The sequence below is a fragment of the Hypanus sabinus genome, unplaced genomic scaffold (genome assembly GCF_030144855.1).
Source record: "Hypanus sabinus isolate sHypSab1 unplaced genomic scaffold, sHypSab1.hap1 scaffold_883, whole genome shotgun sequence".
Taxonomy (NCBI): Eukaryota; Metazoa; Chordata; class Chondrichthyes; order Myliobatiformes; family Dasyatidae; genus Hypanus; species Hypanus sabinus.
In genome coordinates this window covers 45,830-73,001 of record NW_026781736.1, presented here as the reverse complement: position 1 = coordinate 73,001, position 27,172 = coordinate 45,830, and the positions used below count along the sequence as shown (strand labels likewise).

The 27,172-nt window shown below is 44.6% G+C and overlaps 1 protein-coding gene and 1 long non-coding RNA gene across 2 annotated transcripts; one reads left to right on the top strand and one right to left on the bottom strand.

Annotated features, from left to right (window-relative positions):
- The first annotated feature begins 4,308 nt into the window (after positions 1-4,308).
- Positions 4,309-26,918, top strand: LOC132390396 (NACHT, LRR and PYD domains-containing protein 3-like). Its single transcript, XM_059963004.1, has 4 exons — positions 4,309-5,412; positions 10,614-10,785; positions 10,893-10,958; positions 24,951-26,918. Exons 1-4 carry the CDS (start codon positions 5,371-5,373, stop codon positions 26,690-26,692), a joined length of 2,022 nt encoding a protein of 673 aa, XP_059818987.1. The 5' UTR covers positions 4,309-5,370; the 3' UTR covers positions 26,693-26,918.
- LOC132390397 (uncharacterized) lies at positions 6,557-12,042 on the bottom strand. Its single transcript, XR_009510896.1, has 3 exons — positions 11,312-12,042; positions 10,197-10,353; positions 6,557-8,825 (listed from the first exon to the last, which is right to left on the bottom strand). It is a non-coding gene; the product is annotated as an uncharacterized LOC132390397 (long non-coding RNA).
- Positions 26,919-27,172: the final 254 nt, after the last annotated feature.

The window sequence follows — 27,172 nt, the reverse complement described above, 5'->3', positions numbered from 1 at the left end:
TCAGAAGCCCAGCTCTTTACAGTCACTCACATTCTCTGAGTGTTTGCTCATTTGAAGGTGCTGCATCTTCTGAAGAAGCTTTTGGTTAGTTCTGATGTTTCCTTGTTACATTATAATCATCTTAAAATGCGTTGACAATTTCCTCCCTTGATAAGAAGTCCCACGTGTGTCGAGTTGTAGTGATTGTAGAAATGTGGAATTACCATGAACTGCAGCAACATGCCTTTGATCCCATTGGCTATTGCAATCTGCAGTGATATACCGACCCTCGAATACATCGTCGCGTAGGCCTCTGCTGAGAACAGACCATTTATAAAGCAAAATATCCCAACACTGACTTTTATTCAGTCCTAACTAGCACATGGCAAACCATAATTTCCCTTGACATACCTTGGCCTCATCAAGTACATTTCTGGTAATTACATTGTCAGAACCTGTGAAGGTGACATTAAGCAGAGGTGGAAATTCAAAGTTATGTTCCCATGGATGTTGTGCATGGGACTTCAGTAAAGCCTTTGACAAGGTGTCACATGGCAGCTTGGTCTCGATGATCAGGTCCCATGCTGTCCGGAGAGAGCAAATTGGATGTATTCTAAATTAGCTTCAAGGTAGCAAGCAAAGAGTGGTGGTTGAAAATTTCTCCTCGCCATGGAGGCGAGTAATTAGCGGTGTGCCGTGGGGCTACAAGTTGGGACCTTTGATATTCGTTATTTTGTAGCAATAATTTGGATGCGGTTGCACAAGGATTACTTGACGGGTAAGTTCGCAGAATGCACAACGTTAGTAGTTGCTGTTCACAGAGAAGATTATCGTAGCATCTCGGGGATCTAAATGGACAGGGTCTGGTAAAGAGATTGCAAACCCAATCTGATCAGCAGTGGATTCATGCTGATGTTGGGGATCATGTGGAGGAAACAACCAGAGGAAGTGGATGAGGCAGGTGCAGTTCCATAATTCAAAAAGCATTTGGGGTGTGTAGATGGAGTGAAAAGGCCAGAAGGGAGATGGCCCCATCACAGGAAATTGTGACCATCTCAGTGGGCACTGTGGTTGTCATTGTCTCATTGGGCTGAACATTCTGAATTTGCATTTTATTGCTCTGTGACTCTGTCAGTAGATGCGCCAGGTATCAGTGAACAGGTATGGTGTGGAAGTGGTTACCAACAGGGAATGTTTGGTCTCCATGCCAAATGCTACAGGGGATGGAAATACTGTCATATTTGCAAAGTAGTCGTACTCTCTGACTCACTGTCTGCTTGTTGTGAAATTTAGAACCTCACCAGCAGGTGGAGCTGTCCTGCAGAGCGACCAAAGTGTGAACAAGACGACGACAATCAACAATCGCCAGTCAGACTCAGAATGGACAAAGGTATGATTACCGGGATCTTTGAATTAAACTTTTATCGCGTTTGTACACAATAATTCAGATGAAAAAACTGACAAAGGTGTTAACAGTGCATAGAAGAGTTTCATCCAGCAGTGTCATTTATCCCACTGGTAAAGCGGCCTTGAGTAATTGATCAACCCAACAGTTCCAGCGCAGGGACCTGACACCAGTGATGGTCGAATCACTCCGCTCATCATACAAAGCTTCAGCTGAGTGAAAGGAGCAGGGACTCCTGAATCAGGTGGTCGTGAGTGAAACAGAGACAGGAATGTGACAGTGATCTTGTGATTTATGTCCATGTTCAGGGTCAGGGTCCATTTCACCTCCAGACAGGCCCTGATATGTAAGACATCCTTAACTTTCACATAAAATTCAGAAGCAGATGATAGGAGCATTTCCGGGATTTCAGAGATTCTATGATGACACAGCATTTCAGGTTTTGGAAGGAAAGCTACCAACTCCCCCGTGGTTTTTCTTTCCTGCTCCGCAAAGGAGGAGGGGTGTCACCGAAATCTGTTTTCTGTAGCGGAGCGGAGATCATTGCCGGTGCTGGGAATGGCTGAGGATCAGGAGGCAGCTCATTGTAGATACATTTGTGATCTGCTTCGGAGTTTTAACACCCCAGTGAATGTCTGGGCTGTGGAGAAATGGTGAACCTGAGTTTCTAAATATTTCCCTCTTGATATGATCTTCTACCTGAATTTAAATTCCCAGGATCTTGGCTGGGAAATCCGGCATAACCAATGACCAAATGTCTGTGTCACCTGTAGACATTGTGATTGTGCTCAAATCTGAGATTCCAGCTGGAATGAAAACGATGCTCCAGCCTGGAAACGGGTCCTTCGGCCCATATAATTCATGCTGATCTAAATGTCCCATTTTCCTGCAGTTTTCCCAAACTTCCCTCGTAAACTTCTTCTCCCCTTTTTCCTGCCCACATTCTCTCAATTTTGTAATTTTGTTTGTGTTTGCGGCCTCTTCCGGATGCATGTAATTTATACCCATCAGCTACCACGTGAAAAAATGCCCCTTTGGTCCCTTTTAAATCTCTGCCCTCGAGCCTCAGACTTCCTTACCCGGGCAAAAAGACTGTGACCATCTACCCTATCTGCACCCCTGATTACTGTATGTGTGTGTGTGTGTGTGTGTGTGTGTGTGTGTGTGGTGTGTGTGTGTGTGTGTGTGTGTGTGTGTGTGTGTGTGTGTGTGTGTGTGTGTGTGTGTGTGTGTGTGTGTGTGTGTGTGTGTGTGTGTGTGTGTGTGTGTGTGTGTGTGTGTGTGTAAGATCACCCTTCAAGCTCCTGAGCTCCAGGGCAAGCTGTCCCAGCCCAACCATATAACACAAAAAACAACACCCTAGCCCAGTACCGTAGTGTTCATTCTTCACTTCACACTTTCCAGCTTCATCACCTCCATCCTATAGATTAGCAACTGCAACTACACACAAAGCTCTATAACCAAGACTTTACCAGTGACATGCATAGTTGTTACATGATGATCAGCAGGTGGGGGATAACATGGGAACCAGGGGAGAGGACAGCATAGATCGCAAGGGAATATACAGCCTGCGACCCAGGGGACCAGAGGACGTGTGTCTCAAGGGAATGGTCAGTCGGTGACCAAGGGGACTCCAGTCCCCTTGTCCAGTCTCCAGCTCCTCGTGTGACAAAGCAACTGGAGAATGTGTGATCCAGCAGACTGGACCATGTGTAATCCCGTTGCTGGTCTTTGTGTGACACAGACTACTGGACAGTTAGTGACCGAGGGAGATTTTAGCTTGTGGAAGATAATCACAGTGATATTTCCCAGTATCACCGGACACCGGTGCATTATGATCCCGTGGTCACCCGTGTGTTCAACTGCTGTGATTAGTATTACTGCGCTTGCCGTGCTATTTTACTGGGAGTAAATGTGTCCAGTCACCGGCTTATCGTGATGGTCACCTGACAGGATGTACGGGTCACATTAACCAGCAGAGTTCCACTCCAAATCTGGTCAGCCAGAGTCTCGGCTCCATTGCAAACTGAATCAGTTTTGCTCAGATCTAAATCATACTTGTATAACCTGCAATTCATCACTTATTTCAGGTGCGAAATGGAAACGAGCAGGGAAAAGACTGAAGAGGATTTTAACAGGCAGATCATCGAGGGAAGATGATCTGGACACGGGAAGCAAGGTACCAAAGCAGAGTCAGATTGAGAGCGGTGTCCCAATGGAATGCGGTACGGCCGCAGAGGAGGAGGAGCAAATTCAGCCCAGAGACAGTGACGTCAGAGACACAGATCCGGACCCTGGAACCGGCAAAAGTGAGGCGACTGCCTGTCAGCTCGGAAGCTCATTGAACACAGAACTGTCAAGTCCCCAAGAACGAGCGGGTGAGTGAAATATGAGGGTGATGTGCTCACAGAATGCGGCAGGGTGGAGGGCAAAGGTGAGGTCTTGTTGGAGGGTTGGTCGGAGGAGAGGGAAAATGTGTGGGTGTGGTACATGTGGTGCACTGGGCAGCCATTACCCCACTACAGGAAATGTACTACCTGCTCTGAGGATTTCCAGGATGTGAATTGGAGGAAATGCAGCTGTCCAGATGAGGAGAGTGTTTCCGGGATGTGTATCAGGGGAAATGTATTCGCCAGGATGGAGAGAGTATCTCTGGGAAGCGAATATTACCAACAGTCCCAACATTTATGCCCATCCAAATTTAAATAGGTGAATGGGTCGGATGGGGGATGGACTGGTTTATATTAAATGTGGTTCTTCTATTACGTAATGCCTAGAACATTGTTGGTTAGGCTTTAAGGCAAGTGTTAGATTCAAGTCAAGTCAAGTCACTTTTTTATTGCCATTTCGACCATTACTGCTGATACAGTACATAGTAAAAATGAGTCGTTTTTCAGGACCATGGTGTTACATGACACATTACACAAATTAGACTGAACTACGTAAAAAACAACACAGAGGAAAAGAAACACACACACAACAACTACACTAAACTACACACCAATCTAGGACTACATAAAGTGCACAAAACAGTGCAGACATTATATACGTGACAATAGGGCAATAAGGTGTCAGTCCAGGCGCTGGGTATTGTGGATTCTGATAGCTTGGGGGAAGAAACTGTTACGTAGTCTGGCCGGGAGAGCCCGAATGCTTCGGTGCATGTTCCCAGCTGGCAGGAGGGAGAAGAGATTGTATGAGGGGTGCATGGATCCTTTATAATGCTGCTGGCTTTACGGATGCAGCGTGTGGCGTAAGTGTCCGTGATGGCGGGAAGAGAGACCTCGATGGTCTTCTCAGCTGGCTTCACTATATGCTACAGGGTCTTGCGGTCTGAGATGGTGCAATTTCCGAACCAGGCAGTGGTGCAGCTGCTCAGGATGCTCTCAATACAACCCCTGTAGAATGTGATGAGGATGGGGGGTGGGAGATGGACTTTCCTCAGCATTCGCAGAAAGTGGAGACGCTGCTGGGCTTTCTTTTCTGTGGAGCTGGTGTTGTGGGACCAGTTGAGATTCTCAGCTAGATGTACACCAAGAAATTAGTTTTGTTCACAGTCAGAGACAGGCTGCTGGCTCTGCACCAGTCCGTTAGCTGCTGCACCTCCTCTCTGTAAGCTGACTTGTCGTTCTTGCTGTGTGTTGCAGCACAGTCGTGGGTCAGCAGAGTGAACAGCAGTGGTCTGTGCACACAGCCAGAGGGAGACTCCGTGCTCAGTGTGATGGTGTTGGAGATGGAGAATTAATCCAATTTTGTATCTGTAGGCAGGTTCAAGACATGGTTTTTTGTTGAGTTGGGTGAGAACGGTGGAGACGAGGGATATCTGAGTTCACGCCTACATTTACCTTTTTATATTCACAGAGCCAGAGTTTACAATCTCCGACCTCCTGGCAGAGGGGGAGGAATATCGACTGTACCAACTGACAAAGTTCTACAGGGACAGACTCAAACAAGCAATTGAAGAAAAGGTTGAGAGACTCGGTTTGATGTTGACAAAGGAGGGACATTTCAGTAGAGAAGAAAATGAGGTGAGTGCAGTTCGTGTATTGTCACTGATCTGCTGGTATCAGGGGGAATTGTGATCAACATTAATCTCCTGCACGTTTTAGGAGATCGACCTGGGAATGGAGACATTGAGCTCTGTCTTGTCTCTCGCAGATCTGGTTTCAGTTTTTAAGGTGGGGAGCACTGGGAACTGCAGGTTTAGCATCACCTTTTCCTGTATCACCTGCTGTATTTATCAGTGTGAAGTAAGAGCAGTGGCTGCATATCTGGACTTCCAAAAGTCATTCAGTCTGAAACTAATTTCAAAACTTGGCTGAACCGTCGGGTAGCTTCACCTCATCTCATTAATCCAGGATGAGTATTAATCTGTCAATTGGGCCAACCGGCTTCACTGCGGTACCTGAGGGAGGGAAACCAGCTAACCACAGCTTGTCTTGGTTCCGTGAGTTCCCAAACAATGTGTGGCTGACTTGTCATAGTCACAGCAAATTACAGTGCAGAAACAGGCCTTTGGCCCATCTATTGCATGGCAGACTACAGAATCTACTTATTCCCATTGACCTGTACCGGGCCATGGCGCTCTATACGCTCATTATGCAAGTATCTATTCAGAATTCTCTTCACCACTTGCACTACTTGCCCTGCTAGCCAGTTTTGCACTCTCACCACCCTCTGAGTAAACCGGTTTCACCTTTGTACCCTTTGAACTTTTCACCTTTCACCCTTTAGCGATCACCTCTTGTTGTAGTACCTCTTTACCTCAGTACAAAATGCCTGCTTGCATTTATCCGATCTATATCCCAATGTAATTGTGTACACTTCTATCAAATCTCCGCTCAATCTTGCATGTTCCAACGAATAAAGTCCTAATCAGTTCACTCTTTTCTTATAACTTAGGTTTTCCAGTCCAGGTAAGATCCTTGTAATGTTTTTTTCTGAACTCTTTCAAACTTATTTCCATCTGTCTCTCCATAGGCCTCTCCAACGTCTTATACAACATCATATCGTACACGATATTTTCATTTACCAAGGTTAATGCGCTAAGAAACTTTCTTTCAGAGCCTAGCAACATTTGCTGCCACTTTTAATGACTTATGTTCCTGTATTCCCAGATCACTTTGTTCTACCGGTCTCTCAGTAAGATCTACACTGATTGGTCCATCAGCCTGCATTAAGTTGCATCTTCCCCTTTTAAGCGCATTCTTCAGTTGGTCCAGACCTCACTGCAAGGTCGTGTAGTCTTCCTCTTTGTCCACTGCACCTTCCAAATGTTGGAGTCAACAGCAAATTTGCTGATGCTGTTAACCGTAATTTCAACCAGATCATTGATATAGATGACAAACAACAACAGGCACAGCACCGATCCCCGTGTCACTGCACGAGATACAGGCACCAATCAGAAATGCAACAATCTATAGTGTCTAATCCAGTTTACTACTTTATCTTGAATGCTAAGCAACTGAATCTTCTAGACCGACCTCCTATACGGGACCTTGACAAATACCGTGCTGACGTCCATGTAGACAATATCCACAAGCTTGCCTGCATCAACTTTCTTGTTAACTTCCACGAAAAACTCTGAGATTGATTGGATGTGAAAGATCACGCACAAAGCTGATATCGTACGACCACAAACATCAACAGTTTGATCTAAAAGTGCAGAAGAAAGCACAAAACATAAATCTGCTGACTGGCTGATATCTCATGATCCCAAAAAATCAACAGGTTGTCCTGAAAGGGAAGGGGCAAACAAAAAATAAATCTGCTAACTTGCTGAATATCTGACTAATGAGAGACAGGGACACACCATTTCAGCTCCTTGGAGCTCACAAACAGTGATTGTCTTGTCCTAGATCTGACCTATTCAGCCATGAGTGGTATTAGAAAATCAAGTGTGTTGCACCCGTGAGGAACTCTGTTCCCGTTGGGATTCATTGGCGCTGTTTGTAATGAATCACACAGGCATTATCCAAAGGCAAGATGGGTAATCTGTAAATATGATGCCGATCTATAAATTCGTCATCTGGAGACGTCTGCTTTACTGGTTAAATTTCTTTCACAACGGTAACTCCTCAGACCTGGTAGTAGTGAAACTGAGGGATTATTTTACAGTGCAGTGGACCATCAGGGAATTATGCAGATTTGTTACATAATTGTTGTCCATTCATCGTGTTATGGAAAACCTTTCCAATTCCCTACTGGTAACTGTTCTAGGAGATCATCCATTCAAATCCGGGACAGAGAACATAGAACATAGAACAGTACAGCACGGTACAGGCCCTTCGGCCCACAACGTTGTGCTTACCCTTAAACGCTGCCTCTCTTATTTCTCAGAGCAATGTCCTAAGCCCATCCATATTCAGTTACCTTAATTCCAGCATAGGTGTATGTTGCTTGAAGACTATTCAAAGTTTAATTCATAATTTTTCAGTTAATCAGGAAGCCCATGCCTGCGTTCAGGAAGTCATTACCATTTTACAGTATGAGTGCCAGGCAGTAACCATCTCCATTATAAGATAGCCGCACTGACATTTCTTAATCTTATTTTGTCTTTACACATCATGAGACCATAAGAGCACAATTGTCCATTAGGCCCATCGATTCTGCTCCGCCATTACATCATGGGGATTTACTATCCCCCTCAACCCCATTCTCCTGCCTTCGCCCAGTGAACTTTTCTGATCACTAGTCAAGAAGATATCAACCTCTGTTTTAAATATACTCAATGACCTATTCTCCGCAGCTGTCACTGCCAATGAATTCTACAGATTCACTACTCCTCAGCTAAATAATCTCCTCATCTCTGCTCTAAATGGACGTCCCTCTAATCTGAGGCTGTTCCGTCCGGTTCTAGACTCCCCCACTTAGAAGCATCATCTCCACGTCCTCTCAATGCCTTTTGATATTCCACAGGTTGCAACTAGATTCCCCCTCATACTCCCACACTCCAGCCACTACAGGTGCATCCAGGATCCATTCCCATCAAAATCTAGTTTAATATCACAGGTTCTGTTCGGTTAGATTCCTCTCTGGATTTTTCACAACGCCATCACATATTTTCTCTGATCAGGGGATCAAAATATGCAGGTGCGGTCTGGCCAGTGCTTGTGCTTATATTCTGATCCTCTCGAAATGAATACTGGCATTGTATTTGTCTTTCCTAACACAGACTCAACCTGCACGGAATCCTGCACCAGGTCTCCAGAGACCCTTTACAACTCCGATTTCTGAATTTTCTCCCAGATTCAAAAATAGTCTACTTCTTCATTATTTCTGCTAAAGTATATGGCCACGTACCTCACAATACCACATTCCAATTGCCACTGATATGTCCATTTTTTCATCGGTCTATGTGGGACACCTGGTCAAAGGTCCTCGGGAAGTCCAAGTAAACAACTTGCACTGACTCTCTGTTGTCGACCCAGCATGCTGTTCTCTGAAAAAATTCCAACAGTTCTGTCAGGCATGATTCCCTTCCATGGATGTTGGCCTTTTTCTTATCATGTGCGTCCGAATACCCCAAAACCTTATCCTCAATTATCAGCTGCTGACATCTTCCCAAACGCTGATCAGACTAACTGGCCTATAGTTTAAAAATGATCTGTCCTCCGGAACCATTCCAAAATCTAGTGATTCTTGAGCGATCATTACTAATGTCTCCACAATCTCTTCAGCCTCCTCTTTCAGAAGCAATCGGGTGAGTTCATCTGGACTCATCTATCTTCAGAACTTTCAGCTTTCCGATCGACTTCTCCGCAATAATTGCAAATACACTCACTTCTGCCACCGGACATTCTCAAATATCTGGCACGTTCTAGTGTTTTTACAATGAGGACTGACGCAAAATGCTGACCAATATCTTCCGGCATTTCCTTGTCCCCTGACAGTACCTCTCCACTGTCATTTTCTGTGGTCCAATATCCACTCTCCTCTCTTTCAATCTTCATATATCAGACGTACATTTTGGTAAGCTATCTTACATTATTCTCTCGCCTGCCTTCCTATTTCATATTTTCTCTATTTACGGTTTTTGAATTACCTTCTGTTGATTTGTAAAAACATCCCAGTCCTCCAGCTTTCTGCTATATTTTGTAATACTCTGTGCCCTCACCTTTGCTTTTGTGCTGCTTTGACTACCTCGTCAGCCACGGTTGATCATCCTCCCTTTAGAATAATTCTTCATCATTGTGATTGTTTGTCCTCCGAGAAACTTCAGCCATTCCTGCTCTGCCATTGTCCCTGTTAGTGTCATTTTCGAATTTATTAATGCCCAGCTCCGCTCTCATGCCTAGGTAATTCATTTATTCTACTGTAGCACTGATACCTCTAACTTTACCTTCTCCCTTTCAACCTGCTGGCTGAGTTTTTCTATTTTATGATCACTGCCTCTTAAGGGTTTATTCAGTTGAAGCTTCCTAATCAAATCTGGTTCAATACACAACACAGAATCCAGATCTGCCTTTCCTGTAGTGGGCTCAACCATAAGCTTCTCTCAGAAGCCATCTCATAGGCATTCTATACATTCCTTCACTTGGGATTCAGTACCGACCTGATTTTCCAAAGCTACCTGGATATTGAAACTCCCCGTGACAATTTTAGCATTGACCTTTTTCCATGCCACTCCTCTCCCCCGTTGTAATTTGTAGCCCACATCCTGGCTACTGTTAACATGCCTGTATATAATTTCCTTCAGGGTCACTTTACTCACGCAGTTTCTTAACATCCAAATCATCTAATCCGACCTCACCTCTTTCTCAGGACTTCTCATTTTTAATGACAGCAGTTTCGACCCAACACTTTCACCTACCTGCGTATCCTTTCGATTCAATATTTATCCTTGGATTTAACCATCCAACTATAAACTTTTGTCAGCCATGATTCAGTGATGCCCGCCATCCATTTGATTTTGCTCTCTCTCTCTCCCCTCTCTTCCGTTCTTGTTGTCACATCTTGTTGATGTAATGCTGCACATTGACAGATCAAGGAAATTAATCACATCGCATCTACTGCAGAGTGTCAGTAAATCCTTATTCTTACACACTATTGATTTAGAATTTCCTTCAGTTACTGTTTCTCTGTTAATGACTGAACCCAGAGAGGATGAGGCAGCAGCCCAGTGACTGCATCTGTTCTGAAGCTACTGGGGCCATGAACAGATACTTTCCTGCACATTCTCCATGTCTGTCTGTCTGCTCCACAGTAAGTCCATTGTTTCCTTTTGTAGAAAGTCACTGAGCTGATAGAGAAGGGAAACCGGGCAGAGAGTTCCAGACTCTTCCTCAGTCTGGTGAATGGCAAAGGCTCCCGGGCCCGGAGGGCGATGTGGGAATCCTTTCTGATGTGGAGGACTGAGTTACCGAAGTTGGACAGAATACTGAGGGAAATACAGGAACTCGGTATGTTAAAACCACGCACTGAACACAAAGGCACAATGAGATAAACAATTTAGTTATTTTAATTATTTCAGCTCTGTTTCAATGGATTCATTTTTATATTTAAACAGGTCCTGATCCACAGGAATACATGAACATCGCCCAAGGTTTATCTGAATTACCCACTCAGCTGATAGGTGAGTGATCAAATGCACAGTTTAAACCACATCTCAAGTGTTAGTCTGTGACTTGGTAAAACCTGGGAATCAAAATTCGCCATTAATCATTCTGCGCTATCTGGATTCAAGTAACAATTCAAAGAATCTCTCTTGCAACTTGAATATTCTACATTGTATTTTTCTATTAATCCAGCTGTTGGTTCTGATGAAGCCTTCACTCCAAGTCCTAACGCTCTGGGAATCCCCGCACACCCTTGGGAGACTCCTTGACCCAGTCAAGGTGACTTTTCTATCTTCAGACCTTTCATCTTCCAAGCCCCTTTTCCTCTGTAATAGCACTACATGCAATTCTGTTCGCTGATGTTCTTTACCTTTTGGAATTCTGCCAGTGACTTGCACAGAGTTTGTCTGGCATTTCCTTTTCACCCGTTACTGCAACTACAACAGCAGTTTCTAGTGGTCCGATATCGACCCTCTCCCTTTTTTCACTATTTATATATCTGGGAAAGAAAAAAGTATATACATTGGTATCCTTTCTTATATTATTGACCATTTCCTTGCATTTCCTGCACATTCATGTATAACTAGGAGCATCTATCACACAGTTACCTCCGACATGACCCTAGTCACTACACTCTAGACACTAGAATACTACAGCACGGTACAGGCTCTTCCGCCCTGGATGTTGTGCCGACCCACGTATTCCTTTAAAAAGAGTACTAAACCCACACTACCCCGTGACCCTCTATTTTTCTTTCATTCATGTGCCTGTCCAAGAGGTTCTTAAATACCCTTAATGTTTTAGCTTCCACCACCATCCCTGGCAAGTTGTTCCAGGCACCCACAAACCTTTGTAAAAAACTTACCCCTGATGTCTCCCCTAAACTTCCCTCCATTAACTTTGTACATACGCCCTCTAGTGTTTGCTGTTGGTGACCTGGGAAACAGGTACTAGCAATCCACCCTATCTATGCCTCTTATTAGTTTTTTAGACCTCTATCAAGTGCTCTCTCATCCTTCTGCGCTCCAAAGAGAAAAGTCCCAGCTCTGCTAACCTTGCTTCACATGACTTGTTCTCCAAACCAGGCAACATCCTGGTAAATCTCCTCTGCACCCTCTCCATAGCTTCCACATCCTTCCTATAATGAGGTGACTGGAATTGAACACAATACTCTAAGTGCGGTCTCACCAGAGAGTTGTAGATCTGCAACTTTGCCTCTCCACACTTGAACTCAATCTGCCTATTAATGAAGCTTAGCATCCCATCGCCCTTCTTAACTATCCTATCAATCCGTGCAGCGACCTTAAGGGATGTATGGATTTGAACACCAAGCTCCCTCTGTTCATCCACACTCTTAAGTAACCAACGATTAAACTTGTACTCAGCATTCTGGTTTGTCCTTCCAAAATGCATCACCTCACACTTATCCGGATTGAACCCCATCTGCCACTTTTCTGCCCAAATCTGCACCGTCTGTATCCTCTTGTAACCTTCGACAACCTATAGCTCCATCCACAACTCCTCCAATCTTCATGTCATCCACAAATTTACTCACCCATTCTTCCTCCTCTACATCCAGGTCATTTATAAAAATCACAAATAGCAGGGGCTCCAGGACAGATCCCTGCGGCACTCCACTAGTCACAGACCTCCAGGCAGAATACTTTCCTTCCACTACTACCCTCTGCTTTTTTCCTGTAAGCCAATTATTTATCCAAACAGCCAAGGTTCCACCTATCCCGTGCCTCATGACTTTCTGGATGAGTCTCTCGTGAGTGTCTCCATGTCGACCACATTTACTACCGTACCTTCATCAATTGCTTTTTGTTACCTCTTCAAAAAACTCAATTAGCCTCGTGAGGCACGACCTTCCCTTCACAAAGCCATGTTGACTCAGACAGTAAATTCCAGGCACCACAACTATGTTAAAAAACTACCCACAATTGCTGTAAATTTACCCCATCTCACCTTAACCAAATGCCCTCTGGTACCAGACACCAGTCATATGTAAAAATAAAACAACAAAATATAGGCTGTCGACCAAACTCTCATCTCTCAAACTTGTACACCTCTGTCAGATCTCTATTTTAACTCCAGAATAAACAAACCAAGTTTATCGAACTTCTTCTTGTAGCACATGTCACCGACTCCAGGCAAGATCCTGATGAACCTGTTCTTCACCCTCTCCAATCCTTCCAAGAGCTGGACAATCAGAAGTGAACACAAGACTCCAGATGTTCACTAAAACCATAAGACCTAGTAGCAGAACTAAGCCATTCGGCTCAGTGAATTTACTCTTCAATTCCTCTCTACCCCATTTTCCCAGTAAACGTTGACATTCTTCATAATCAGGAACATATCGAGCTGCATGTTAAATATATTCAATCAAGTGTCTCACTCAGCCGTCTATGACAATAACTTCACAGATTCACCACCCGGCTGCCAAGAAATTTCTCCCAGTTTGTGTCCCCGGCAGCCAGGACAATTCCCCACAGTTCTCAAGCATGTTAATATTCTGTATGAGCCTCCCATGTGGAACTTTGTCAAACACTCTACCAATATACAAGTAGACAAAATCTATGTGTAACTGCATCCATCACCTTTGTCACCTCCTGGAGGAACTCAATCAAGCTGGCAAGACACAAACCCGAACCAAAGCCTTGCTGCTGAACCCCAAACCACCTCATACATCCTCTCTGTCATACTCCCATGGGGGAGAACATATAAAAGGCTGAAGGTATATACCACCAGCCTCAAAGACAGCTTTTTTCTGCATTTATAAGACTGCTAAATGGTCACCTACTATGTTATTATTGGCTCTCAACAATAATAAGACAATTTTATATCTAAAATGATAGCATCGTACATCTCATAACTAATAACAACTCAGATAACAACTTCGATAATCACAATATACTCACAGGAGAGCAGACAGAATACCGTTTGGGTTTGAACAACAGAACAGATTATGTAATTCTATTTCAAACACTGTGGAAAGCAGAAAACTTACAGTGTTATATTGTCAATAAAAAAAACACATCTGATTCTGTTCCTCGTGTGTTTAAGAGAAGTTCCAAATATATATAAAATTCATACAATGCTTGTGAAATTTCTAGAACTGATGAAGCATTCGCGTAAAATAATCGTCCTATTAACAACCACAGAGGAACAACGACAACTAACAAAATAAATGGAGGGGTTTTCCAGAGCGACTCACTAAGCCCACTGTGGTTTTGTCTGGTTTTAAGCCCACTCATAATTTACTGAAACAGACAAAAATCAGGTATCTAATCAGAAAAAAATACAAATTTTACCTTGACACAGCTATACATTGAGGATTTGAAATTATTTGCTCTTGCATCAGTAAAGCTGAAACAAACATTTCAAATACTGGAACTAATTTCCAAATATATAAGCATGAACTTTAGACTAGGAAAGTACAGAACATGATTAAACATAAAGAAAGGTGCAATAGAGCCGGTAGAATATCAAACAGAGCATCAGGATGCAATGCAACAGAATATGAAACGGATATTTAGGATATCAATAAGCAAAGAAAATAGATCATCGTGTGATAAAGGAAAACCTTCTAACAAAATTTACTTCAAGGCTGAAGAAAATCTGAATTTACTGCTTGGCTGAACAAACTTTGAATTTACATCAAGGATCAAGAAAATCTGCCAAACAGAGCTGAACAGTAAAAATATAATGAAGGTAGTAAACACTCACTGTGCCCATATTGATGTGTAATTTTGGTAAATTATCCTGCTCTGAAACAAATCTGGAAAATATACAAAAAAATAAGAACTTAAGTAGCAATTTCTGGAAAACACCATGTGCACTGGAGCGCACTCAGATTGATATGAAGGAGGACAGTATGAGGATGATGAATAACAGATCTAAAAAAATGAGACAGCAGCCAGATAAAAATTTTCAGGATCAGGGTTAATATCATGGACACATGTCGTGAAAGTTGTTTTTCTGCGCCATCAGCACGATTACAGTAAAGTGTGTGCAGTGAGTCTGTATTTATGTACACAATTGTGGAAATAGAATTGTATCAGCGTGAATTAATCAGTCTGATGCTCTGGTGGAAGAAGCTGTCCCGGAGCCTGTTGGTCCTGGCTATTAAGCTGTGGTACCATTTCCCGAATGGTAGCAGCTGGAACAGTTTGTGCCTGGTGAGACTTGGGTCCAGAATGATCCTTCGGGCCCTTTTTACCCCGTCCGAAATGACCTTAGTAGTAGGAGGTTCACATCTACAGATGCACTGGGCTGTCCGCACCACTCTCTGCAGAGTACTGCAATTGAGAGAAGTACAGTTCCCATATCAGGCAGTGATGCAGCCAGTCAGGATACACAAAATGGTGCCCCTATAGAAAATCGTTTGCATTTAGGGGCCCATCCCAACGTCCTCAACCATCTCACCGAACTGTTTTTCTGTTTTTTTTTTGTTCATACGAAAGAATATGCCAGGCAGGATGTCGGAATGCTCCTCTTGCAGGATGTGGGAAGTCAGGGAGACCTCCAGTGTTCCTGACAATGATCCCTGCAAGAAGTGCATCCAGCTGCAGCTCCTAACATAGCGCTTTAGGGAACTGGAGCAGGAGCTGGATGACCTCCGGATCATTCGGGAGACTGAGCAGGTTATAGATAGTAGCTTCCAGGAGGTAGTTACACCTAAGGAACAGGGCACAGGTAATTGGATTACCGTCAGTTGAGTGAAGGGGGAAGGGCAGTTAATGCAGGGTTCTTTTGTGGCCATTCCACTCCAAAATATGTATACCAATTTGGATACCGTTGGGGGGCGGAGGGAGGATGGCTTACCTGGGACAAGCTGCGGCAGCCGGATCTCTGGCACTGAGTCTGGTTCTGCAGTGCAGAACGGAGGGAGGAGGAAGAGGAGAGCGGTAGTGATAGGGGACTCCAGAGTCAGGGGTACAGACTGGAGATACTGTGGTTGTGACAGAGACTCCCGGATGGTTTGTTGCCTCCAGGGTGCCATGGTCAGGGATATCTCTGATCGCGTGCATAGCATTCTGAGGTGGGAGGGTGATCAGCCAGATGTCGTGGTACACATCGGTACCAATGACATAGGTAGAAAGAGTCAGGATGTCCTGAAGAGTGAGGACAGAGAGCTTGGTAGGAAATTGAAAAACAGGAGATAGAGGGTAGTAATCTTCGGATTGCTGCCTGTGCCACGTGCCAGTGAGGGTAAGAGTGCGATGCTCTGGCAGATGAACACGTGGCTGAGAAACTGGTGTAGGGGGCAGGGTTTCAGATTTCTAGATCATCGGGACCTCTTCAGGGGCAGGTGGGACCTGTACAAGAGAGACGGGTTACACATGAACTACAAGGACACCAATATACTTGCAGGGAGGTTTGCTAGTTTTATTGGGGAGGGTTTAAACTAGATGGGAACCAGAGTGCCAGAGTCGATAGTGGAACGGGGGTAAAAATAAATGATGTTGGTAGTTCATGCAAGGTCACAAATAGCAAGGTTGTGTGTGTTGGTAATAATCTTCTGAGGTGTGTATATTTTAAAGCGTGGAGTGTTGTGGAAAAGGCAGATGAGCTGAGGGCCTGGATTGACACATGGAGTTATGACATCATAGCCATTACTGAACCTTGGCTACAGGAGGGGCAGGACTGGCAGCTCAGTGTTCCAGGGTTCTGATGTTTCAGACGTGATAGAGACAGAGGGGTGAAGGGTGGGTGGTGGGAAAATATTACAGCAGTGCTTCGGCAGGACAGATTAGATGGCTTGTCTACTGAGGCCATATGGGTGGAGTTGAGAAACAGGAAGGTATGACCACATTAATAGGGTTGTATTATGGACTACCCAATAGTCAGAGAGAATTGGAGGAGCAAATCTGCAGAGAGATAACAGACAACTGCAGGAGACAGAAATTTTAATTTTCCACACAAGTATTGGGACTCCCATACTGTTAAACGTCTAGATGGGTTAGAGTTTGTAAAATGTGTTCAGGAACGTTTTCTAAAACAATATATAGATGTACCAACGAGGGAAGATGCAATATTAGATCTCCTATTAGGAAATGGGTTAGGGCAGGTGACGGAAGTGTGCGTAGGGGAGCACATTCGTTCCAGTGATCATAACGTCATTAGTTTCAACTTGATCATGGATAAAGATAGATCTGGTCCTCGGCTTGACGTTCTAAACCTGAAAAGGGCCAAATTTGAAGAAATGAGAAGGGATCTAAAAATCGTAGATTGGGACAGGTTGTGATTGTGATTGGTAAGTGGGAGACCTTCAAAGGAGAAATTTTGAGAGTGCAGAGTTTGTATGTTCCTGTCAGGGTTGAAGACAAAATGAATAAGAATAAGGAGCCTTGGCTATCGAGGGATATTGGAACTGTGATAAAGAAGAAGAGAGATGTATAACATGTATAGGCAACAAGGAGGAAATAAGATGCTTGAGGAGTATAAAAAGAGTAAGAAAATACTTAAAAAAGAAATCAGGAGGGCTAAAAGAGGACATGAGGTTTCTTTGGCAGTCAGGGTGAACGATAATTTTAAGAACTACAGGTATGTTAAGAGCAAAAGGATAATAAGACATAAAATTGATCCTCTTGAAGATCAGAGTGGTCGGCTATGTATGGAACCAAAAGAAATGGGAGAGATGTTAAATGGGTTTTTTGCATCTGTATTTACTAAGGAAAATGGAATGGAGTCTATGGAAACAAGGCAAACAAGTAGGGAGGTTATGGAACTTATACAGATTAAATAAGAGGAGGTGCTTGCGGCAAATCAGAGTAGATAAATCCGCATGACCTGATGTCGATATCCACGGATCGAGTGCCAGAGGATTGGAGGATAGCTCATGTAGTTCCGTTGTTTAAAAAAGGCTCAAAAAGTAAGCCGTGAAATTATAGGCTGCTAAGTTTGACATCGGTAGTAGGTAAATTAATGGAAGGAATACTAAGAGATAGGGTCTCCAGGTATTTGGATAGACAGGGACTTATTAGAAAAAGTCAGTATGGCCTTGTGCGTGGTAGATCATGGTTAACCAATCTATTAGAGTTTTTCGAGGAAGTTACCAGGAAAGTGGATGAAGGGAAGGCAGTGGATGTTGTATACATGGACTTCAGTAAAGCCTTTGATAAGGTCCCGCATGGGAGGTTAGTTAGGAAGATTCAGTCGCTAGATATACATGGAGAGGTAGTAAATTGGATTAAACATTGGCTCAATGGAAGAAGCCAGAGAGTGGTAGTGGTGGATTGCTACTCTGAGTGGAGGCCTGAGACTAGTGATGTGCCATGGGGATCAGTGCTTGGTCCAGTTATTTGTCATCTATCTCAATGATCTGGATGAGAATGTGGCAAATTGGATCAGCAAATTTGCTGATGATACAAAGATTGGAGGTGTAGTGGACGATGAGGAAGGTTTTCAAAGCTTGCAGAGGGATTTGGACCAGTTGGAGGAATTGACTGGAAAACCGCAGATGGAGTTTAATGCGGACAAGTGTGAGGTATTGCACTTCGGAAGCTCAAACCAAGTTAGAACATACAAGATAAATGGTAGGACACTGAGGAGGGCAGTAGAACAGAGGGATCTGGGAGTATAGATACATAATTCCCTAAAAGTGGCGTCACAAGTAGATAGGGTCATAAAGAGAGCTTTATAAATCATAAAACATAAATCAAAGTACTGAGTATAAGAGTTGGAATGTAATGGTGAGGTTGTATAAGACATTGGTGAGACCGAATGTGGAGTAATGTATGCAGTTTTGGTCACCTAATTACAGGAAAGATATTAATAATGTTGAAAGAGTGCGGAGAAGGTTTACAAAGATGTTGCCGGGACTTGAGAAACAGAGTTACAGGGAAAGTTTGAATAGGTTAGGACTTTATTCCCTGGCATGTAGGAGAATGGGAGGTGATTTGATAGAGGTGTATAAAATTATGATGGGTACAGATAGAGAGAATACAAGCTGACTTTTTCCACTGAGGCTAGGGGAGAAAAGAAATCAGAGGTCATGGGTTAAGGGTGAAAGGGGAAACATTTAAAGGGAACATTAAGGGGGGAGCTGCTTCACACAGAGAGTGGTGGGAGTGTGGAATGAGCTGTCAGATGGAGTGGTGAATACGGGATCACTTTGACATTTAAGGAAAACCTGGACAGGTATATGGATGAGAGGGGTCTGGAGAGATATCGTCCAGGTGCAGGTCAGTGGGACTAGGCAGAAAAATGGTTCGGCACAGCCAAGAAGGACCAAAATGCCTGTTTCTGTGCTGTAATGTTCTATGGTTCTATCTGAGGTGAAAGAGGTGCTGTTGTGCCCTTTTTCACCACACAGTTGATGTGTACAGACCACGTGAGGTCCTCAGTGATGTGAATGCCGAGGAACTTGAAGCTGTTCACTCTCTCAAACCCAGATCCATTGATGTCAATAGGGGTTGGCCCGTCTTCATTCCTCTTGTCTTTGAAACATTGCATCCAGCTCCTTTGTTTTTGCGACATTGAGGGAGAAGTTGTTTTCTTGTCAACACTGTGTCGGGGTGATGACTTCTTCTGTGTAGGCTGCCTCGTTATTATTTGAGATTTGGCCAATAAATATAGTATCCTCAGCAAATTTAAATAGCAGATTGGAGCTGTGGGTAGCGACACAGTCATGCGCATACAGAGAGTAAAGGAGGGAGCTTAGGACACAGCCCTGAGGGGCTCCTGTGTTGAGGGTCAGAGGGGCAGAGGTGAGGGAGCCCACTCTTACCACTTGCCGGTGATCTGACAGGAAGTCCAGGACCCAGCTGCACAAGGCAGGGTGAAGGCCGAGGTCTCTGAGCTTCTTGTCAAGCCTGGAGGGAATGATGGTATTGAATGCTGAACTGTAGTCTAATAACATCATTCTCACACAAGCATCCCTCTTCTCCAGATGTTTAAGGAGGTGTGCAGAGCAGTGGCTGTTGTGTCATCTGTTGATCGGTTGTGTCGGTAGGTGAATTGTAGGGGGTCCAGTGTGGGTGGTAACAAGCTGCAGATGCAGTCGTTGACCAGTCTCTCAAAGCATTTGCTTATTATTGAGGTGAGTGCGACAGGACGCCAGACGTTCAGACATGTTGCCTTAGTTGTTTTAGGTACAGGAACAATGGTGGATGATTTGAAGCAGGAGGGAACTCTACACTAGGAGAGGGTGAGATTAAAAATATCCGTAAATACACCTGCCAGTTGTGCCGCGCGCATCCTGAGTACCCGCCCTGGGACGCCGTCCGGTCCCGCAGGCTTGCGACTGCCCACTCGTTGGAAACACCTGCGAACTTCAGCCTCAGAGATGACCAATGTGCAGGTCGCTTTGTCGGCTCTCCCCGGGGTCTCAGTGTTGGCGATATCGAACCGAGCGTAAAGAGACTTAGATCCTCTGGGAGACAGGCAGCGATGTTGGCAGCTCCACTGCACTTAGCTCTGAAGTCTGCATTGGGGTGCAGAGCTTGCCATAAGCTGTGTGTGTTGTTGGTGGAGAGCTGTGCCTGAATACGATCTCTGTATTGTCGTTTCGCTGCCTGGATGACTTTACACAGATCGGAGCTGAATTTCGTGAGCTCCTGCTGATCACCGGCAATGTAAGCAGTCGGTCACACGGCAAGTGCTGTTCACACGGAACTGTTGATACAAATTTTGTGGTTTGGGAAGTCCTGACCGATTTCTGAAGGAAATCATCTCCCCTCTGTGACAATAACACACAACCGGGGGATGTTGTTATTACACAGCTGTGATAATAACAGCCGGGAACTCCCTTGGCAGCCAGAAAGGTTTACACAACAGCACCAGGTACTCCAGATCTGGGGAACAAAAGGGTTTGAGGGCATGGACATTCCGGGGTTCCACCAAGCATTACTGATCATGAAGCATACCTTAAATCCTGTTCTCTTCCCAAATAGGGTGTGTGTGTGTGTGTGTGTGTGTGTGTCTGTGTGTGTGTGTGTGTGTGTGTGTGTGTGTGTGTGTGTGTCTGTGTGTGTGAGGGGGCGGGGGGTGGTGGTGGTACTGGATGACGACACGATTGTTGGTGACGGTAGGGGCCAATTCCGAATCTGTGGACTCGGGAGCAGTTGGGCCAGAGGGACAGCTGGGATGCAGGCGCTTGGGTAGTTGGAATCTTCTTGTATCCCCTCTTCTTTTCAGCAGTCGCCCTTCTGGGTTCCTCAAAATTCTTGGCTTTTCCGTGGATCAGCGGCTGTCACTCGTTGACCTCCATATTTACCTGAGGGAGCCTCTGCTTAATTTGGCCCTTGTACCTCCTGCGCGGGGCACCACGATCTCTCTTGCCCTGAGAGAGTTCTCCGTAGTGTACTGCTTTCGGTAACCTGGAGTTGTCCATGCGAGACATGTGGCCTGTCAGACGGTGGATCTGGCTGAGCAGCGAAGTGGCTTCAGGGCCTGGAAGTTGAACATATATAGCTGTGCATGTCTGTGTGATTATATGAAATATTAAACTAAATAAGTAGTGCAGAAATAGAAATTTAAAAAGAGATTAGTGAGGCAGTATCGATGGGTTCAATGTCCATTCGGAAGCTGCATGGTAGAGGAGAAGTTGCTCCTGAATCGTTGAGTGTGCACCTTACTCCGTTCCTCGTGAACCAGACGGTGATGCAGACAGTTACAATGCTCTGCAAGTTACACCTGTAGAAATATTCAAGTGATGTTGAAAACTCCTGATGAAATATTGCCACTGTTGTGCCTTCTCTGTAGCTGTATCGATATATTGGGTCCAGGTTAGATACTCGGAGATATTGACAGCCAGGAATTTGGAATTGCTCACTCTTTCCACATCAGATCCCTCTGTGAGGACTGGTGTGTCGTGCTCCCTCATCTTGCCTTTTCTGAAATCCACAAATAGCTCCATTGACATAGATGTCGACAAGGAAGTGTCGAGCTCCTGTCTCAGAGTTGGAGACTTCTTCCCAGAAACAGAAGGGATCATTGTAGCAATACAGGACAAGGTTGTTGACACATGTAGTTATCAATAATACAGAATAAACGACTAATAGGTCCAAGACGATATATGCTGAAAATTATAAGAGAAACTACAAACAATCCGACTTTAAGTTCAACTGAATCTCATTACTTGCACAAGCAAATAAAATGGCGAACAACATTCACAAAAACATTGCTTAAACTACAACTGATGAAAAACCCCATAATTTACTAAATATACAAGCCTCTTCCACTTTTGGAGTTAGAGTCCTTCATATCATACTGCATCCGAACATTATTTCAGATAGGATAATATATGATCTGTGTTCGGATGTAATTTTACAGGATAAACAAGCAAAAGCAACCTTTTAAATATATATAGCCATTCCAAACACACATAACTTACAGAAATGAATTAGTAAAAAAAAATACCAGAAATATATTGAATTGAAAGGGCAAAATGAAAGACTATGGAACACGAACAGGGTATTATTTATCCCAATGGTAATATCGATAACTGGTATCATCCTAAAGGCTTTACAGAATAGTATTAATAAATTAGGCCCACACGGCGATACTTGTGTAAATCTTCGAAAACCCATAACACTATACACCACGAGAATAGTCTGAAATCTCCTATCAATTGAGACATGTGTGTGCTTGGCTATGCCTGTACCTCAAGTTTTACCAGTTTAGGCTAAGATAATAATAATAATAATAATAATAATAATAATAATAATAATAATAATAATAATAATAATAATAATGACTTATTTATAAAGCACCTTTCATCCAGACGATGCCGTTCAAACTGCATCACAACGGGATAAAGTGCAAACTAGAAAACAAAAGACAGAATGTGTCAGTCCTAATATACACCTCAGACTTCTGCACAGTACTGTAGTTTAAGCTGTTGAATTCTACAGTTTAGGAACATAGTCCCAAATAAACTCAACGCTGACCTCCCAATGATCCTTTGGCCTTCTACCTTATCGTCTGCCTGCACTGCATTTTCTCGGCAACTGAAACACTGTTTCCCTGAACTATTCTGTTCCAATTTGCCTTGTACAACCTCATTGCACCGATGTGATGTAATGATCTATTTGGATCGCATGCAGAAAAGTTTTCCATTTTACAGTGGTGCATGTCACAATAATAAACCAATTTACCGATTCATTGTAAATAATACATCGCCCCTCGGTTGCTTAAGATTGTTATAACCGGGGGGGAGGGGGGTGACAGTGCGGATGAGCTGCCACGAACTATTAAATGCTCCCAGTGGCGAGTAGCCTCTGTCCAGCTCCTGGCCTTCACGTGCGGTTTAGCCACTAATCCCGGTGGAAGAGTTTCTTCTGACAGGCGAAGAGGCAGAGGTGGGTTACTGGTGCCTTACAACCAGTCACTTTGGGCAGATGGGGCTTGTTGGCTGTGATTGACAGCTCACCCAGGAACAAGAAAACTCTGATCTCAAAACTCCACTGCCTTGTAACTGTAACCCCTCATGGGGAAGAGTTTGGGAGTAAACCCAGTGGGAAAGCCTGGAGCTGGAGTCCCTGAGTCAGTGTTAAATGGTGTTCAACGCAGACTGGCATCTCCTGCGACACCTCTGGTGCCAAGCTGTGTCAGTCTCTGCCGTTCCTTTGTGTACATCAGATGCATGGATAGAGGGAGCTTGCTACATCGGCAGAAGCTTCCTCTCCATATCGGAGTGTCCCGGCTTGCAGGGGCAGGACATCCATGGTCGACTCTGACAGGCAGAGGCCTCCTAAGACAGCGCCCCACACCCCCACAGCAAGACTGATGAGTAGCAGTTGCCAACACTTCACCACCCTCTCCCACAGACACGATGTACATCACTGAGACAGACCCTTGTGGCTTCTTCCATTAACAGAGATTCCATCTTTCCACCAATCCTCCATCACTGCGATTGAAAACTACCCATTTTCATCTCTGTCATTCCGATGGGTTATCGATCCACAACTTCACTGTGATTCTCCCACAGACGCTGCCCGACTTGAGTATTTCCCGCGTATTCTGCTCCTGTTTTGATGCAAGAGCAGTGGACACCTGTGACTCCCCAGTGTGCAGCCTTGCCAAAATGCACAGTGTCCTGCTCTCCATAGTTCCACACCAGATCAACATTAACATCGTCTGTTAATGAGTCAAACAATGCTTTAAATATAGTGAAATGTTGTTGTAATGGGAGGTGCAGTCAGGATTGCAATAGGATATTCAAGATTCAAAAACTTTATTGTCATTCCAACCGTACATCAGCTCTACAGGGTAGAATGAGACAGCGGTTCCCAGGAGCAGTGCAATCATAACATAACAAACGCAACACTAAATAATAAACACAACAATAAAAAATAAAACACAACAGCCACATGTTGCTTTAAATCAAGTTATAAGTGTCCGGTGCAAGTTAAAAGTGTCCAAAGCAGAGTCAGATAGAGCAGCTATTTAGCAGTCTGACTGCCTGTGGGAGGAAGCTGTTTAGTAGCCTTGTGGTTTTAGTTTTGATGCTCCTGTAACGCTTACCTGATGGCAGAAGAACAAACAGTTCATGGAGAGGGTGTGAGGGGTTGTTAATGATGCTCCGCGTCTTCTGGAGGCATCGACGTTGAAAGAGGTCTTGGAAGAAGGTAGGGAGACCCCAACAACCTTCTCTGCTCCCCTAACCACCCCCTGCAAGGCTTTTTTGTCGGCAGCACTGCAGCTGGAGTACCAGGTTGTGATGCAAAAGGTCAGCACACTCTCAACCACGCCTCTGTAGAATGTAGTTAAGATGTTAGTGGGGAGTGATGCTTGTTTAAGCTTCCTCAGAAAGTGCAATCAGGGGAATGTTCACCTTCACAAATAACTAGAACCAGAACATGAGGACTGGACAATTTCAGGGACATCCACTGCTGTCAATTCTGTGCCTGCAAACAGAATTTTACTTTCTGTTCTAATATCCAAGGAAGCATTGAATTTATTCATGTAATCTCAAACACTGAATGCTGAAATACCGTTATAAAGTTCTTTGTCACATGAGCCGTTTAACGTTTTGAATATGTTCTCTGTTCCCATGGAAGATGTCCAACAGAAACACAAGGAGACTCTGCGGACTCGAACTGAAACACTGAGAGTGAACACGATCCTGATGACGGAGAAGGTGAAGGTTTTCCAGCTGGCTGATCGATACGCTGAGCTCACGGTCATTTCTACTGTTCGAGATCGGACACTGGTGGAACATGAGCTGCTGGTAAGAGGCAGAGACCATGAGGAATATAGAGAGAAACAACTCTGCAGACAGCTGGAAAAAATCCGTACTGATCAGTTATTCCAGAGCAGCTTTTCCCGGAGTAAATCCAAATCTGGGAGTTCAGCAGCAGTGGCCGGAGTCCCGGGGATCGGGAAAACAACGATGGTACAAAAGATTGTTTATGACTGGGCCATGGGGAAAATATACCAACAGTTCCAGTTTGTCTTCAGTTTCAAATTCCGAGATTTAAACAGTATTGACTGTCGAATAAACCTGAAGGAACTGATTCTGGATCAGTATCCTTACTTTGGGAATATCCTGAGAGAAGTCTGGAAGAACCCAGAGGGATTACTGTTTATATTCGATGGTTTAGATGAATTCAAACACAAAATCGATTTTGCGGACAGTCGGAGAGATACAGAACCAAAGCACCAGTGCCCAGATCCCGAGTGGTGGTGTGAAGTGTCGGACATTGTGTACAGTTTAATCCAGGGCAAGCTGCTCCCAGGGTGTTCAGTGCTGGTGACCACTCGCCCCACTGCGTTACATTTATTGGAAAAGGCGGATATCAGTGTCCGGGCTGAAATCCTGGGATTTGTTGGTGAGGAACGGAAGGAATATTTCATCAGACATTTTGAAGATCAGACGGTGGCGGAAGCTGTTTTCAATTATGTGAAGGAGAACGAGATCCTGTACACCATGAGCTACAACCCCTCCTACTGCTGGATCCTCGCTCTGGCACTGGGCCCCTTCTTCACACAAAGAGTCAGGGACCCACAGCGAGTTCCCAAGACCATCACCCAACTGTACTCCTACTATATTTATAACATCCTGAAAAACCACGGCCGTGAGATTGAGGGACCCCGTGATGTGTTACTCAGGGTTGGTCAGATGGCCTTCAGAGGAGTGTCCGGGAAGAAGATTGTGTTTACAGATGGAGATTTGATCAAGTACAATCTTCAGCCTTCCCAGTTCCTGTCCGGGTTCCTGATGGAGCTTTTGGAGAGAGAGGATTCTGCCCAGAGCGTGGTGTACACATTCCCACACCTCACCATCCAAGAGTTTGTAGCTGCAGTCGCACAATTCCTGAATCCACATCCCGGGGATATCCTGAAATTCCTCACTGAAGCCCACAACACGACAGATGGGCGATTTGAGATATTTCTCCGTTTTGTTGCTGGTCTCTCCTCTCCAATGACAGCTCGGGGCCTGGTGGAGTTTCTGGGTCCATTTCCTCATGAAACAACCTGCCGGGTGATTGACTGGGTGAAGGAGGAGGTTAAACGTCAGATTGGAAACACAGGGATAACAGCTGGTAAAAGGAGCCTCCTGAACACATTGCACTACCTGTTTGAGTCTCAGAATCGTGGACTGGCTCAGGAAACACTGGGATCTGTGGAAACACTTTCATTCAGTGGAATGACACTGACCCCGATTGACTGTGCGGTCCTGTCTCATGCCATCGGACTCTGTGATACAATAAAACACCTCGACCTGGGGAACTGCCGCATTGAGTGTGAGGGAATCCAGCGGCTGGGACCCGGGCTGCACAAGTGCCAGGAGTTGAGGTAACTTGATTTATCTCTCACTCGGAACTGTGAAACTGTTCTATTGTGTCATTTCAATGTAAAGAGATTTGGGTTAAACTGTGATAAATCAGATTGTGAAGAATTGTGACAAATGCCCAGGGGATCGGTCAGCAATTCCCCAAGGACAGGAGGGTTCTGTGGTTCCTTGTGAAGGGATGTTGGAGACTTCATCAGATCAGTGAACAACGGCCATTGGTTTAATGGTAGTAAATCACAGGAATGGCCGTGTTTCCTGCTGCCTGTGACACGACCATTGACAATGTTCCTTCTCACTGTTACTGACACCCAGACCGACACTGACTGCAGGAGGTGGGTCAGAGATTCACACCCCCTTCCCGGTGAGGGACAAGAGGCCGTCTGCAGACTGTCCCAGTGAGAAGGAAAGAAATACCATTGTGAGATTGCCCTCCCCTGCCCTTTCCTGTTTGTGACTTTGCTCACTACCAGATACACAGAGAGCGAG

Coding starts and splice junctions, on each gene's coding strand:
- LOC132390396 (XM_059963004.1), top strand. CDS start 5,371: ATGTTGACAAAGGAGGGACATTTCAGTAGAGAAGAAAATGAG. Junction 5,413..10,613: donor TCAGTAGAGAAGAAAATGAG/GTGAGTGCAGTT, acceptor TTCCTTTTGTAG/AAAGTCACTGAGCTGATAGA. Junction 10,959..24,950: donor ATTACCCACTCAGCTGATAG/GTGAGTGATCAA, acceptor TTCCCATGGAAG/ATGTCCAACAGAAACACAAG.